Genomic DNA, 16,833 nt, shown 5'->3' with positions numbered 1-16,833 from the left:
TTCTGAATTGCTATCGTATCGTTATGCTGCAGACAAGTCTGTTTTGATTCTACTCTAACTTAAGTCCAGATATCTCATATAATGTCATCTTCTTCCACCTATGGTTTCTACCTTAGGCTATTATAAACATACGGACATATATTTTCATGGTGGGTTACTATAAACGTAGGATAGTTCAGCTTCCTATTCTAAAGGAAGTGCTAAATATAAGGTTATTGTCCTTCACTATAGAGATTTCATGCAAGTAGATGACAGCCATGGAAACTCTCCACCTGAAGGAAATTTGCGAGTCTGGTCCAAAACTCATGCTCTACGAACTGGACACTTGGGACAAACTGAGATCACCATTCTTTGCCATGCCTGCCATTGAACCCTTGCATCCTCAAACTAACTGGAGCGTAAAGTTAATTCAGTAATAAAGTCAAAAAAATTTTTAAGGAACCTAAATTGTATTTCTCCCATCAAGGTACTTAATTTTTAACATAAAATTTTTTTAAACATAAGAAATTTTTTCATCTTAAGACTTCAGAATTTGAACAAAGATGAAGAGATGAATATAAAACCGAGTAAGGATGTGTCAACATTACAAAAACACATAAGAGTGTTGGTAGGAAATATAACCACCACCACCCCCGGACATTGTCCCCCCACTAGCTCTATCTTGAGCCTCCTGGGATTCCTAGTTCTGATCCTGTTTCATCTCAGATACCTCTTCCCATTTCTAGCATTCTGCCTCTTCATCTGCTTACCTCATTCATGTTTGTCTTTGTTCTGTATTCCTGACCCCTGCCTTCATTTGAACTGCTTAGTTCCTTCCTCTCTTCATCAAACTGGGGAGGGTTCAGTCAGCTCTTTAGTTCCGAAAGATGCATCTTCGTACCTTACCCAGAGAGGGAGAACAGAGCTAGTGATGTTGTTAAGACTTCTTTTTTTACGTCAGATACTTTGAGTAATTAAGGAGTTTCTGACTCCATAATACACTGAACCTGAGGATTGTATCACATCTGCTTTCCACCCTCTCACAGTATCACTTAGGTGTAAAACACATTTTTAAATTGCTCTGAACAACAAATATTTATTGAACATCTATATGTGAAGTATTATGCAATATATCTCATCAAAGATGAAGAAAAAATGGCCCCTGTCCTTAAGGAAATTTCTATTAGAGATTTTTCATAAGTCAAGCATACATTTTTCTAGTGAAATTAATGATTTGCTGAAACATGGCAGTTTATAAATCTTAGAATCATGGGAAACTAAGATTGGTATTTTTTTGTAGGGTGTGCAGTTCAAGACCATGGATCTTAACAGCATCATTAGGCTACTTATGGAAGACCCCCAAGTAAGTATCCCCTGAAGAAAAATTATTACATTACATCATAAAATTTTGTGGTTCTGTAGGACCATGCATTTTGCCAAATATGTCAGATTTCTCCCTTTTTATTGAAAGGACAAGAATTTTATCCTAAATCCAAGGGCACCTTAAATACAGTATGTGAATTTACAGCCAGATGCTAAATAAAAGAAGGATGGTATAGGGCTGGGAATCAGATTAGAGTGGGGAAAAGCAGGATGGAGAAAGTAAGAGTTGGAATAATGGGAAAGAATCAGTTTCTAAAAGGAAAACTTCCTCGCAAGAAGAGTTTGCTGCCCCTGGATAAAGAGGAAATGTTAGACAAATGATTCATTTTAGATTTTCCTGCTTCAGAAGCAAGATGCAAATTTTGTTAGCAGAATTCTTTTAGATGACCCTTTATATAAAGCTTCATGGCAACAAAATTATATCAGGCACAAGAAGCAATACTCCCAATCAATCACAATACATATTGGAGCCATTGGTCAGTATCATCTTATACATTGGGCATAGTATGTTTAAAACAGTAGTGAATCTCTCAGTGAAAAAATAATTTAGATGTGCCTGGGGCATTTTTGCCAAAATTCGTGAATAGCCTAGAATATCTTTAAAAAATGTGTAAGTGGAGACTACAGTCATGGGTGTTAATTTTTTAGCATATAAATTTCAAGAGAGATAAAATCATTTTCTGAGATAGCATCAGAGATTTGTATTAGAGGAAGGAAGACCCTTAAAGCTTTGGGGGGAAGGTCTCTTGGGACCAAAATGATTTGCTTAGTAAGGAAGCAGTTACACTTAACAGAAGAAATTGTTTAGGATGAACATGTAACTTTTATTTCCAATGAAATAGTTCACATAGTAGTAGGATACGAAAAAATTAAATTGTATACAAATTGATATATGCATATATATTTTATATCTAAATTAAATAAAAAATAAATTTTATATATGTTAAATAACTTCTTCTTTTAAAAAAAATCTAACCATATTATAGGCACGATCTATAGTCCAGACCAGGAATTTATTACTGTCTTTTTGTTGTGCTTTATCATAGTAATTTCAGCAAGTAATTTATCCTAGAATTTAATGTGAAAAAGTCTTTAAATAAAGTCATTATTAAAAATGTCATTTAGGGAATATTTACTTAGCTATTAACCTTGAGTATTGCATCAATGAGTTTTATTATTACTATCTCTAGCTTTAGTGATAAAATTGTGCAGCATTTTAAAATCTAAAGCCATATGCCTATAAAAAAATTAAAACAAAGGCTGGATGAGTCTGAACAGTGGCATTTTTGACTCCAAGTTGCCTTCCAGAAGAAGCTTCTAATCACTATTTAAAATGAGGACCTATTTGTGGGCCCCTGTTTCAGAGATTGTAGTTATATGTTCTGACAGTTATCAGTGATTGTCTGGTACAAGGGCGTGTGTGTGTGTGTGTCAGGAAGTTTTAGGAAAAGATAACTTGGTCATTAAAACTCTACTGCAAACTATCTCACATCAAATTTTAGTGCCTAGAAATGCTGAGTTTGCTCTTTGTAGGGAGGATTGCATTTTTAATGTAATATAGTTTTAATATGTTATACTAAGTTTCTTTTTTACCATGGTTTCTGCCACTGATTTCATAAAGTAATGTGAATACGCTATTTCAAAACTAAAATGTGAAGTCATAAAAAACATTTTGCTTAGTAGCACAGTATATTTGACAACATGATTTATCAATGACTGTACCATTTTTTTAACCTTTAGTAACAAAAGAACATTTCCAATACCTTATCAATACAAAAGAATTACCCTTTATTATTTGTTGTAGGATGATTTAGAAGAAAAGCAACTTCAGTGTATTAAGATGATGGTGCAGTGTTATCAGAATGGATTTGTATCCTTTACAAATTAAGTGTTAATTTCCTTATCCAAAGATGGACAAGTGATAATCAGAAAATAATTTGCATTATGGGCTTTTACAAAATGTTTTCATTTTTTTGTTCTCAGAATAAAGAGCATTAATTAACCCGTAATACATTTAAAAACAAGTCCTGCCTATTTACATGAAATCAGAAAGATCTAAGGTATCTTCCTTAGTCATAGAATTAGTCAGTCAGTCGAACAGTCATTTATTAAGCACTTACTGTGTGCTAGGCACTGTGCTATAAGAACTGGAGATGGGCAAAAAATAGTAGTCTAGCGGGGAAGACAACCTGCAAATACCTGCAAGGACAAGATGCATACAAGATAAATTGGAGATGATCAACACAAGGAAGGCACTAATATGTAGCAGAGTCAGGAATGACTTCCTGCAGAAGGTGGGGCTTTAGCTGGGTCTTGAAGGAAGCTGGGACTGCCAAGAGATAAAGATGGGAAGGGAGAGCATTGCAGACATGGTCAACAGCCCGTGAGGAGGCCCAGAATTGGCCAACGCTGGGACAGCAGGGAGGCCAATATCTCTTTATGCCCTAGATCACAGATTTTGTTTAGGGGAGTGAGGTGTGGGAGCACTGGACAGATGGGAGGGGGCCAGACTAGGAGGGGCTCTGAGCTCCAAAAACAACTTTTTATATTGGATGCTGGAGGTATGTAGGAAGTCACTGGAACTTATTCAGTAAAGGGATGACATGGTGAGAGCTGCAGTTTAGGAAGATCAGTTTAATAGCTGATTGGAAAATGGACCAGAGTGAGGAGAGACCTGAAGCAGGGTGGCCAGCCAGCCAGCTGTCAGATGGTGGTGGTGCTGTCAGTGCAGAGAAGGGGTGGGCGGGGTGTAAGAGATATGTCACGAAGGTAAAATTGACAGGATGTGACAGCAGATGAGGGGGAAGAAAGAATGAGGAGTGGAGGATGACACCAGCTAGTCAACTAGGGAGGTCAAGGGACCACACACCTCCTCTTTGTAATGAAAAGTGGAAATCAGAAGACCTGAGTCCTGGTCCATTCTCTGCCACCTACTAGTTCGATCATGGTTGATACATGACACATCCTTAATGGGCCTCATTTTTCTTGTTTGTGAAATGAGGATATTGACCTAATTCATTTCTGAGCCCTCTTCAGCTCTTAAAAATGAATAAAATTCGATGATATTTATTTGTATGCAAGTAGAGCTTTTATAACAAAATATTAGGGTTCTTTTTTATTTAAAGGCCACTTAAAGCTGCATTTCCTGAACACTTTTATAAGGTGTAAGATTTTTCATCTGCCTCCAGCCTGCCTTCTCAGACTCATTTCACATCCTTCCCCTTCATGCACTGTAGGTTAAGGCCTACTTGCTGGTTTTCAATGTCACCATTCCTTTTCCCACTCTGAGGTTGGTCCCCCATGCCCGGAGTGCACTCCCTCCTTACCGCTATCTCTTAGCTTACTTCAAGGCTCAGCTCTGGTGCCATTACCCAGGAGAAGCCTTTCCTCATTCCCCTCTACGTACTCTCTCTCCTTCCTTAAATTATCTCGTACGTCGTGTCTATATTATATCTACAAAAATTTCAGGTCCTTAACAACAGGAACTGGCTTTGGTTTTATCTTCTTAACTCTAATGCCTAGCACAAGCGTGCATAGTAAATGCGTGAATGAATGAAAAAATGGTGTGATATCACTTATAGTTTGTCTTGACTGTGAGATAAAGTCATCTAAAATTAATTTTAATAAATTAAATATATTTTAACAAGACAGTTTAAGACTTATGTTGCTCTGTTCCCAAATACATACATACATATGTACACATTGTATTAAGAAATTCTGATGAACCCCTAAGTTAGCTTTGTTTAATTAAAAAAAAGCCTCATTGATCCCAAAGGCCAAGTATCATACTAAAAGTCATCTCGGCAGCTAGGAGGATGGCCTTTCTATCAATTAGACCTGAGAACATCACAGATGACTCCCAAGCTCAGGAGTGTCCAGTCATCATAAGTGTTCAGTGGATGCCACAGGCTCATTTCTTGGGGATTTTAGAGAAGAGGTTCATACATCTGATTGAACCAATGACCCCTGAGGTCCCTTTATAGCTGTGGTTCTATGAAAAATTAAATGAGCCAAGCAGTAAATAATCTAACTATATATCTGGGCTCTAGAGCAGATGTGAACAGTTCTCAATTTGAATAAGAAATCTGAAACAAAATTAACATGCAAATACAGGTATATATTTTCAGTTCCTCCTATTCAATTCAACAAGCATTTACTGAGCACCTACTGTGTGCCAGGTCCTGAGAATGCAAAGGCGGCTGTTTTAGGGCACATTCTTCTTCCTATGAAGACTATATGGTAAATGTAAGAGTCACAGTAATTATTGGAAATAGACTTTTCATCAGTCTTCAGTCAGTCAGCTATGCAAGCATATTAAAGCACCTACTGTGTGCCGGGCACTGTGGTAGGCACTGGGGATGCAAAGACAAACTGAGACAGTCCCTGTCCTCAAGGAGCTTACATACCATTGAGGGAAGCAGCAAGTGCATAAGTAATGATCAAATATATTCCAAGTAAATCCAAGGTTCTCACAACTATTTTTCCAATGAAATTATCACTTCTAATTTGATCTAGTTTCAGAGTTAAGGAGAGGCAACCCAGGGGGTTCGAGAAAGGCCTTACGTTGGAGGTATACATGAACTGAGCTTTGAAGAGAGCTTGGAATACTCAGAAATGGAGCAGAGGAGGGAGAGCTTCCCAGGCACCAGGCCTGGAGCGCGGGGGGAGAGAGTGAAGAGTGCTGAGTTGCCAACAGAGCCCAGGGTTTAGGGAGCTGGCTGGGTGGGAGTGGAACATCACCTGTGAGGGACAGGTATTACTTAGGCAGCAACTGCATTGATTGATGTTTTCAGAGCAACAACCAAAGGGAAGAGAAAAAGAATGATCTTACAAACACATAGCATGTTTAAGGACTTCTTATCGTCTGCCTTCAACAAAAGTGCCATTAGAACAGAAATTGCCATCATTCTGAAAACGTGTATTTTCTTAATGAAAACTACTAAAAGCCTCTCAGGGATTTGGCGCAGATATTTAAAATCATGAGTCTGTGTACAGAAAAGATTGAAAAACAGCCCAGTTTTTTGGATCCTGTATGTGAAATTCTGAAACTATGCCGGTAAGTTTTTTTTTTCCTGAGTTTTATTTCACATTAGCAATGTATTTTATCACATCTTATTTTTATCTGCAGCAAATAGGTTGTACATCATAGTGCTTTGATGAAGTAAGTAGCAGCTTGCTACAACACTGAGAAAACTTTAATTGATCCCTTGATTCCAACAGCTGGGACTCTCGGGGCAGTCAGTTACCTACAGTCGATTGGTCTGAGACTTTCAACACCAAGGGATTAAACAATAAGTATTGTTAAGGTGTGTTTTTGTGTTACCAATGGCTCTCAGGTGAGATGTAAACTTTAGATGAAGCCAAGGAACCATAATATCCTTAGAGAATTTTTGTGGGACAACATATGTGCGTGAATTGATTGATAAGATTTACTAGGTAATTTTAAGGATAGTAGCTTTGAAGGATGGCTTTTGTACCCTTTATTTAGAAAAAAAAATTAATTCAGGAATCTAATAACTTTTTTTGCATCTTATATTTTGTTTAAATTTATCAATATGATGAGAATGATAATGTTTGTATTTTTCAAAATAAAATTTAAGTTGGCATACATCTTGAAAGATGCAAGTTGAATTACAAGTTGAACTTGACATGCATATTTTTTTCCTGTTAACAATTAAGACTCTTTAGCCAAAAGAATGAGTTTCTTCACTGATTTCTCAATAGATAGCTAGGAACTGAGTGTGCTTCCTTGCTGCCACATAGTGGCAAATGAAAGTCTGTGTTTCAAAATTCATTCTCATTTGTTCCACAATACAGTGTAAAATAATCTTCTTGAAGTTAGAATAAATCTTTAAATATTCCTTTAGAATCAAAAGTGGAGATGCATTTCACTATTTGATGGTTACACTAAAACTTTATGCAATCTATACATTTAATGCTTTTTTTGATATAGTTACAAAAGCAACAAGGATTGAATGAAGAATGAAGAAATATATGACATGATCCCTTCAAGGAGTTTACAGTCTGGTTGAGGGTTGTATAGCAAAATAATTTACTGTTTATTTAGTAGAATCTCCTCCCTTCTAAAATCTTTACGTTTGTGAGGATGTCCAAGTTTAGGAAGACCGTGTAAATAGGGTATATTTTCTACACTAATGTTGATATAACATTCTACCAACCTCATAAATTGATCTAACGGATGCTTTTGTTTTTCACTTTCCTCATTTTTATGTATAAGTCTTCTAAGCACTTTTTTTTTAAATTTTTTATTTAATTGTATTTATTTTTTGTCCCTCCCTGCTTCTCTCCCCACCCTGCACTACCAAAGGCCCACATTTGACACAGATGGATAGATAGATAGATACGCGCGCGCACACACACACACACACACACACACACACACTATATGTATACATATATATACATATTTATACATATATTCTTATGTAAATTTGTAAATACAGCACCTGGTATTCCCAGGCGGTCTCCCATCCAAGTACTAACCAGGCCCAACCCTGCTTAGCTTCCGAGATCAGACAAGATCAGGCACGTTCAGGGTGGTATGGCCGTGCCCAGACCTTCTCCTGGCAATTCCAAGAGCTTGCACCCAACCGCCACCCAGCAGGCTGCTGCCTCTTAGGGCCTCTGGGCTGCCTGCAGCCCAGCACAAATCCAGCTCTGTCTCTGGTCCACTGGGGCAACACCATGCGCCCCTCCCTGCCTACCAGCTGGCACTCTCGCGCCCAACCACTCCCTGGCCACTGACAGCAGGCTGCTTCCCAGAGGGGCTTCCTCCACTAGCCTGCCCAAACCAGACTAGTAAAACTATGCTATGCGTACTTCTATTTATCAGTTCTTCATAAAGTCCTTTATAACAGCCTTGAGTGTTTACAATACTCAGAATAACCTAGTCCTCACAGCTGCTCTTTGGACAGTATTGCTGCTACTGTGTACAACATTGTCTTGGTTCTGCTCATTTCATTCTTCATTATTTCATGCAAGTCTTTTCATGTTTTTCTAAAATCAACCAGTTCATCATTACTTACAGAACACTAGCATTCCGTCACACTAATCGCTTTTATCCCTTTCTTTTTCTTAATTTCTGTTGATGTGTGACTTATACCCCAAAAAAGTCTCCTCTTCCAGGTCATTTTGGTCACAGACTTTTTTAAAACTTTAATTTTGACTCTGGAACAGTGAGCTTTTCCCTCTTAATTCACACCATGATACTGATTTTTTTCCATCTTCCTGTTTAGTTGAAAATTATTTGATACCAACTCTGTTTTACAACTTTGTTCTCCAGTAAAAAGAAAAAGTGAAAAGTTGGGACAAGAAATTGTTCCTAGTGCTTTTTGTGAGTTGAATTGGATATAAATATTAGAAATTTCTCAAATAACAAATACTAGCAAACATATTTTGAAATTTGCAGGATTTTCCTTTTCTTGATTAATAAGTATTTTTCATATGCCATAAATATTATGTTAAATTCTATATGTTGTTTGTTTTTCTCTAATAGACTTTTATTAAATACTATTTAATAATAACTAAAACTTATTAAAAATTTAATAATTTTTAACCACAGCCTAAAATGTTTTTTTCTAAGACTCAAAACTGGACTATTTTCAAAGACCCAAGTACTGAGAGCTTTAGGTAGACAAGCTATGCCGTGTGACCTTGATGTTTGTTTGTTAACTTAGAGTTGCAAAAGACGTTCATTCATCCATTCGGTGTAGGGGTAGATAACTTGTCCAAATGATAAAGGAAAGGACACTGACCTTTAAAGGAGAAGCAAAGCATTGATTCATTCACCGAAACTTGCAGCATTTTGAGGAAAAAGCTCTTGATGGACTTTTAAGTTGTAAATAATCCTGAATGTGGTTCATGTCAAATGACCCAAGGTTTCCCTGACCTTGGCAGTGTTACAGTTACCGTCTTTTTTAACAATAATTCTACCTCGTCATATTCTATAATGTGTTAAATAAGACTTTCTTTTCCAACCTATGCCTTCCATGTACATGTCTTTATTCTTTTAAATTAGCCTACTTAAGATCCCTGCAATATAATAATATAATCATGCATGGCAGGACCCGACTTTGGGGTGGTGTAATTGTTTTTGAAATTCCAGTGCCAAAGAATAGCACACTGAAGCCATTTCTTACTGATTGAAAAACGAAGATTTTTTTCCTACTTTATAAATATTCATAAGATCAAGATACAGATTAAAAACTTACTATTACATTCATCATTTTGTATTTCAGTTTACCATTTCTGAAAAAAAAAACATCAGATGAAATCACCTATGCAAAAGAAATCTCAGAGGCAGTTTCACTTCTAGGTGAGTCTGAGTCTCCTTGAGGCTGTGATGGATAATCTGTGGAACAGGCCACACAAAGAAGAAAGGAAAAATAGAATAACAAATGTCAAGAAGTAACTTGACTTCCATACGGTTTTGATGCCACCTCACAAGATGTTCTCTTTGGCAGTTTAGGAGAACGTAGCTGTACTATACATGCACGTAGGTGGGCAACTGGCATGCTTGAAGGTTGAACTGTTAAAGTGATGAGCAAAAGCTCTTTATCAATTTGCCAGAGCATGAGTTAAGGGACTTTTTTTATTCAATAATATTATTAGTGACCTATATATACTATAGACTCAGAATAAGTTTAGAGTTTGTTAGATATTGGAAAGATTCAGAATGGTATTAGGAAATTAGAAGAATAGTCACACACACTAAAAAGAATGAGACAGGAAGCTAGGATAGTATGCTTCAAGGGAATATAGATATAGCTAGATATATACAGACTGGATTAAGAATGGCCAGGTACGATTATGGTGGGAAAAAGCTGTAGTGCCCATACTTGATCACACTTCTTCTTAACTGATGCTGTAATTGGAGAAATGTAGAATTTCAGAGTCAGAAGGGGTGGCCTCAGCTGTACCTACATCAGCAATATCTGAGGAGTTCCTTTTCCAGCATCCCCAACAAGGCATCCAGCATGTTTTCGAAGGGCTCTGATGATGGGGATCCCACTCCCCACTGCAGCAAGCAGTCCATTCTACTCTGAGACAGCTCTGTTTGTTAAGATTTTCCTTATGTCATTGTTTCTTTGCGAGATCCAGCCCTGGTTGCTAGGTCTTTCCTCTAGAGCCAGTCAGAGCAAGTTGAATCTCTCCTATCGGTGACATCCCTTCAAACACTGGAACCTAACTAGCATATTCTCCTCCTTTGCCCCCACATCTTCTCTTCTCCAGGCTAAATATTCCCACTAGCTTCAGCCAGTCCTGAGTATAAGATAGCCCAGGTCTGACAAGATCCCTTTTCCCAATAAGCTCTGGACTTCCCTGTTCTCTCTAGGATCAAATATAAACTCCTCTGGTTAGCATCTGGAAAGCCTTCACAGCCTGGTCCCAACCTCAGTGTAGATTATTTTCTTTCCCACACTCTACAATCCAGTCATTCCAGCCCTGCTGTTCCTCACACACAGCCCCTCATGACCTACCTCCTATTCTTTGCTTCCTGTGAATCTCAGCACAAGCACCATCATCTACATAAAACTTTTACTGAAATCCCCAGCTGCTAGTTCCTTCCTTCCTAAATCATCCTGTTCTGATTCTGTGTATATGTTGGTTAGAGGCAATGTTGGAGAAGGAAAGAGTGCCAGCCTCAAAGTGCAGCAGATCTGGGTTCAGATCCTGTGTCTGACAGATATTGGCTGTGTGTCCCTGGGCAAGTCACTTAATATCTTAGTGCTCTAGGCAATTCTAAGACTATAAATCATTTTCAAGGTCCTGACCTACATTGGTGTTGAAGTATTTAATAGGTATTAGGAAGCCATTTAAGAAGTTTGAGTAAAATAGTGAATAATCTGAGAGTGGGGTGTGTGTGTTTAAGATTATTCTGCTAGTGACCCTAATTTAGTTTGGATTGGAGTAGGGGAAGGAAGACTAGAGAAGACCTTCTTTCTAACTCATCTTTTCTATTTCACTCTCCACTACTAGCCCAGGCCCTACAGTGACCCTTGTCTGCTTTCTGCTTCCCATTGTCCCTGCCCAGCTCTTATAATACCGTCTAATCTTCTTCACTCTGTTTTCTACAGGGATGGTGACATAAATATAGCCACAACAGGAAACACACACTGAGCCAAATCAATAAAATGTTTGCTAAGTAGAGTGATTGTGGACAGGAAATGTGGTTGGCAGGGTTTTTGATAGAATGGCCCATCCCCAAGGACATGGAGACCTCCATAAAATATATTTATTCCAAGAGTTTTGCTTATAGTAGTGAAATAAAGAAGCATCTGCCCACTAAACAGAGAAGCAATGAATCAATAAGTGCTCTAAGGGCCTTTCTCCTTACCGTTGTACATATGAATGCTATATTTATTGTTCAGCAGTTTTCAGTCGTGTCTGATGCTCCATGACCCCATTTTGGGGTTTTCTTGGTAAAGATACTGGAGTGGTTTGCCATTTCCTTTTCTAATTCATTTTACAGATGGGGAATTTGAGGCAAGCAGGCTCACCCAGCTTGTGTCTGAGGCCATATTTTCCTGTATCCAGGCCCAGCACTCTGTGCACTGTACCACCTAGTTGCCCCATGAATGCCATATAGAGTGTAACAGCTAAGTAATGTGACAGATTCTTTAAAAATAATAATAATAAACATAGCAGAAGTTGTATGTGCAAAAGTACTTTATCCTTCTCAAACTAGCCACCTGGGACATATGGTTGGTCCAACAATGCTGCTATTGCTAAAAATGTATTTTGAGCTTCTCTTTTGGAGACCTTCTGAAAATGACTCACAGTTCTTTTGAATATCTTTTACAGCTACAGTAGTGGTAATTGTGCTACCATTCTAACACACAAATTCCTCATTCAGAACCTTTAGTGATTGTTGTAGCAGAGAGGTGGGGACCAGAGGGACAGAACATTTCATGTTTCATACATTGTCAAGCACAGTCATTATAGTAATTGTTTTTCTTCACTGACTTTCTTTGGTACAAGGTAGTGGTTCATATACTCGGATATGTCCGTGTTATAGAAACAAAAGGCACCAATAAATCTTGTTTTGTGGGGTTTTTTAATATGGCATTTAACTAATGTATTTAAGAAGAGAGGACAATTATCATTGCAGACAGCCATAACACTGGCTACAGTTTTTTTGTCTTTAATCAGAATTAGTCTACTAGCAATAGAGAAAGTGACTCAGGTAAATCTTTGGTGTACAGGGGAAGACACAGCTGGTGTGCTGACCCACTGTGAGGAGAACCGAGGCAGGCGGCAACGCTTGTGAGGTATCTGGATGCTGCCTTCCATGTCAGATGTCTTCATCAGTCTGTGATGAGATAGTCATTATGATGTAGCCTTGCCTGCATGTATGATAAAGGCAACCGGTACTTGAACCTTTCCCAATCAGGGGTACGTTTGAGAGCCCCGACATTACAGTACCTTCACAGTTTTGTATTCGAGGATAGATTTGGTTTTTTCACATTAGCCAAAAGCCTTTCGGAGCCAAATATGATGAAATAGGTGGGTGCTAGCTGAAGAACAGTGTTGGAGTTGTTTGTGTTTGGCTTGGTTTTTAAATGTAATTATACAGTCCTGAAATTTACTTTTCTACTCATCAGCTCTTTTTGCTGGCAATTCCAATATTTAAACAATGGTTGCATCACTAAAACAAACATATACAAGCCTCCTGAGGTGACTACTCTGAGGGATAATTTGGATTTAAAAATTCACATAAATTTTGTAAAATTAGCCTTATTATTCATAGGACATTCATTCTTACTAAAAAAACAATATGGCCTCTGCTGTCAGAGCCAAAAGTCTAACTGAAGAAACAGACACTAGATCTTAGAAGAGATCTAGGCACAACACTTTATATCAAGAAGATCTGTACCTTTGTGAAAGTCTAGGAACCTAAGAAATCATGGTAGAGAAGCTTTGGGTGAGGATGAAAGACAAGACAAAGGGAAATGAGATCATTATATAACTAGACAACAACCCCTTGGAGGATGTGGATGATGAGTTCTTGATATAAATGACAAAAAGAAAAGATACATTATTGATAAAGAACTTCAGCCCTTAAACTCATTCTGACATGGAAGAAGAGAATGAGAGGTTAATGGTTAGCTGCTACAGTCGCGAGGGAAAGTAGAAGACGAGGGTGGAAACATGTCACAGCCAAGGGGACAGATAAAGGAGAGCCATTTTGAAATCTGGATAGGAGTAAAACCAGCCTAATATATGAGAGAGGGAGAGAGAGAGAGAGGAGAGGAAAAGAGAGAGAGAGAGATGAATTCCAAAAACTGTAAAGCTGATGAGTTTGATGTCAGTGTCCTCTGTGGAAGTCTAGGAAGTTATTAAGAAAATTAATTTGTGAACTGTTAGAAAAGGAGGAATGATGACAAGCATATGTTTACTAAAGACATCATGCCAGACTAGTCTCATTTTCTTTTTGGACAGGCCTGGGAGGTAAGTAGAATGCCAAACCCTTCCAGGAAGAAGTTTTTCATCTCTGCCCCTTCACTAGTCTGTAATAATCTGTTTTTCATCTGGACTCATGACACTTTGTGCTTTTCTGCTTAACTTGTTATTCTCTAATTTGCATCATAATTATTTGTGTGCATGGCTTCCTCCACTAAAGTCCTACTCAGTGCCTCATTGTGGCATGGGAGATGACTGGATTTCTGTGGAGTCAGCAGAATGAAAGCCCTAGCAGTTCCTACCAAGCTGAAAAGACTTTGAGTGGGATGCCAGTGATGGACCCTGTCCCTTTTCTTAGGTCGAGGCAAGCTAAGTTCAGAAAGGCTCATTGCCAGGTTAACCACAAGGAATTTTTCAGCCATAAAAATTCTGAGTCTGTCTACAGAGTGATAGAAGGGTGTTGATCTGTATCAGTGGAGGGACAGCCCTTACCTAACAAATTAGCAGTCCTTAAAATACTTAAGTGAATGAACAGGGTTTATCTCTCCTTCTAGGCTGAAAGCTCCCTGGGGGCAAGTGCTTTATATCTTCACCAGTGTCTGTTACAATTCATTGTAACAGACGCTTAACAAATATACGATGGGTGAATGAATAAATCCAGCAGAACTCTGACAGGATCTGAGACATTTTATGTGTGTCATCAGTCAATAAGTATTTAAGTGCTTGCTGTGTGCTGAGCTCTGGGGGATGCAAAGAAAGACAAAAATGTCAGCAGCTGTCACTAAGTCTTTATTACTTCAGCTAAGACTCTCCCAAGGAATCCAGGATGCAGGTATACATGAGAGGCTAGCTGCAACTGATACTTGCAGTGTACAGGAGGGTTGCATTTCTCCTTAAACACATCTCCATCCTGCATCTGGCTATAGCCAGAGTTGGGAACCCTTTGGCTTCACAACAAGGATGTTTGAGAAATCCTTGTACTCTGAGAAACTCTGTCCTCACAGGGCCTGAGATTATTTCTTCCACTGACCAGATGCAAGAGTGCTAGTGACTCCTGCCGATTCAAGCAGTAGATTGAGCTGTCTTTTAGAATGAACTAGGCTGAGACTTGGTGAGCTTCAAAAGGTTGGAAGAGTTGACAGCCAAAGATCCATTAATGGGTGTCCAATCCAGAATGTTTTGCACACCTGAGCTGGTGGGGAGCAAAGCCTTGAGTCACTTGCTTAACCTCAGTGGATCAGAGGGAGCCAAGGTCCATCTGTGAAGTTACTTTCAGAGTTGGATTTGGTATAGGAGGAGAAGCTTCATAACTGGAGACTGCTTTCAGTTTGAGCCCACTCCTCCCAGCGGCCTCAAGGGTAGAGGGGAGCTGTGCCCCCCAGATGTTGGGGGAAAATGCTTAGTCATCTGTTGTTGCTCTGTCTTCCAAGTCCCTTTTTGGAGAAGAGAGGATAAAAGAGAGAAAGGAGGTCTTGTTCTTGTGTTCCCTAAGATCCGCAGGAAATAGTCTGTGTCTCTCTGGGTAGGTGATGGGATCAAATTGCCAGTCAGTGAAAACTGCCTTTTATACTAGGCTCTACAAGGAAAGCATGACTCTGGAGCACCTCCTTCCTGTCTCTAATACATCTCCATCTAGTACATCTCCAGTGGAAGCTAAGGGAATGTCCCTTACTCTCTGGATGATGTATGTCATCACTAAACCTCTCTTAGCCTCAGTTTTTTTCCTCTTCAAAATGAGGGTTGTGACCCAGATGACCCCTCCAGATTGAAATCTATGATCCTGTCATAATGGGGCAAACCCTACAGACATTTCAAAGGAAGAAACAGCAGGACTCATTGCTATGGGAGAGAAAATGTTAGAATTAGAAGAAAATAGTCCTTTAGACTTAGAAGAAAGCATTCTTCAGACCTCTTAGTTAACAGTCAGTGGTAGAGGAAAGATGAGGTAGCTTAAAGGGCAGAGTCTAGGAATGATTAGGAATGTTCCTTGTTTTCATCTGGTTCCATGAAACTGGGTCTGTTACGTGTATGAGTTAGAAAGGGAAGCCAGAAGGGTATTGGATAATCTAAGCCATTTGTAGAGTATAGATTTTCTTTTTCATTAAAATTCTGGAAATGCTCGTTGCTCCTTTCTAGCAATGTAAATGTGAAAATTGTGCTGGTCGTTTATTTAGGAAGATTAAATGCCTTGATCTGTTGAGCATATAGCCAGCTTATTCTTCAGTTAAGAGCTGTGGTTAGCAACTATGGTACGTTACAGTGACGTGGACCTCCTTGCTCAGACTAACCTCGCTGATGACTGAATATAAGATGAGTATTTCTGGTCTTGCTCCCACACAGTCAGTGGCCATGCCTTATTGATTCAAGTGCCAGAGATGTACAATTAAACTAAAAGAATCACGGTGTGAGATGCAGAGGTGATACTAATTGCTATTTGCTAACTAATAATTTCCAGTTCTTCAGATTGAATTGGTCTTAGCCCAAAGAATTAACTAAATAGACTTCCTCCAGATCAAGAAAAGATATGTGTAACTCAGGAGCCAACTCATCACATGGCATATAGTGGGTATTAAATACAGCGAAAGGTAGACCTCTAATATCTCATCTATGAGGAGAACAGCTTAAACTTCAGGGGGACTGAAAGGAAAATGGAGTTCCCTTCTACTTCTATATTTGTTTATTTTGTTGAAAACATTCCTGACACTTTTCATTTTCCAAAATGCAAATTTGCAAATTTTGGATGCTCTAAGATGAAACCTAACCCCAGAGATGAAGAAGCTTCTATAGGATTTAGAACTGAGCGAGAGCTTTGGCACTGTCTGTCCAGATGAGGAAGCTTGGGTCAGGCTACTTCATGTGATTAAAGACAGAAGGGATAACATGGACTCACCTTGTGAAGGACCTTAAATGCCAAATAGAGGAGTTTCTATCGATCCTGGGGTGAAGGAATTGCTGAGGGGCCTGGTCCAACCAGGGCTTTAGGAATCACCGTTTGACAGCTGTGTGGAGGATACACTGGACAGGGGAGACATTAGAGAGGACAGACAG

At 38.8% G+C, this 16,833-nt stretch overlaps 1 protein-coding gene and 1 non-coding gene across 10 annotated transcripts in view; one reads left to right on the top strand and one right to left on the bottom strand.

The window, feature by feature from the left end:
- CFAP69 (cilia and flagella associated protein 69) overlaps nucleotides 1–16,833 on the top strand; it is a 99,079-nt gene that overhangs the window by 5,143 nt on the left and 77,103 nt on the right. For all 9 annotated transcript variants that reach the window (XR_011976651.1, XM_072651525.1, XM_072651529.1 and 6 more), the window contains exons 2-5: nucleotides 1,280–1,342; nucleotides 3,167–3,232; nucleotides 6,309–6,418; nucleotides 9,621–9,697. Coding sequence is in view for 8 of the 9 variants with exons in the window: in XM_072651525.1 (XP_072507626.1) it covers nucleotides 1,280–1,342; nucleotides 3,167–3,232; nucleotides 6,309–6,418; nucleotides 9,621–9,697 (316 nt within the window). In the remaining variant the exon portion in view is untranslated. The remainder of the gene's footprint in view (nucleotides 1–1,279; nucleotides 1,343–3,166; nucleotides 3,233–6,308; nucleotides 6,419–9,620; nucleotides 9,698–16,833) is intronic.
- LOC140497860 (5S ribosomal RNA) lies at nucleotides 7,818–7,936 on the bottom strand. The gene has a single exon (XR_011964871.1). It is a non-coding gene; the product is annotated as a 5S ribosomal RNA (ribosomal RNA).

The sequence above is a fragment of the Notamacropus eugenii genome, chromosome 3 (assembly GCF_028372415.1).
Source record: "Notamacropus eugenii isolate mMacEug1 chromosome 3, mMacEug1.pri_v2, whole genome shotgun sequence".
Taxonomy (NCBI): domain Eukaryota; kingdom Metazoa; phylum Chordata; class Mammalia; order Diprotodontia; family Macropodidae; genus Notamacropus; species Notamacropus eugenii.
This window is presented reverse-complemented; position numbering and strand designations above follow the sequence as displayed.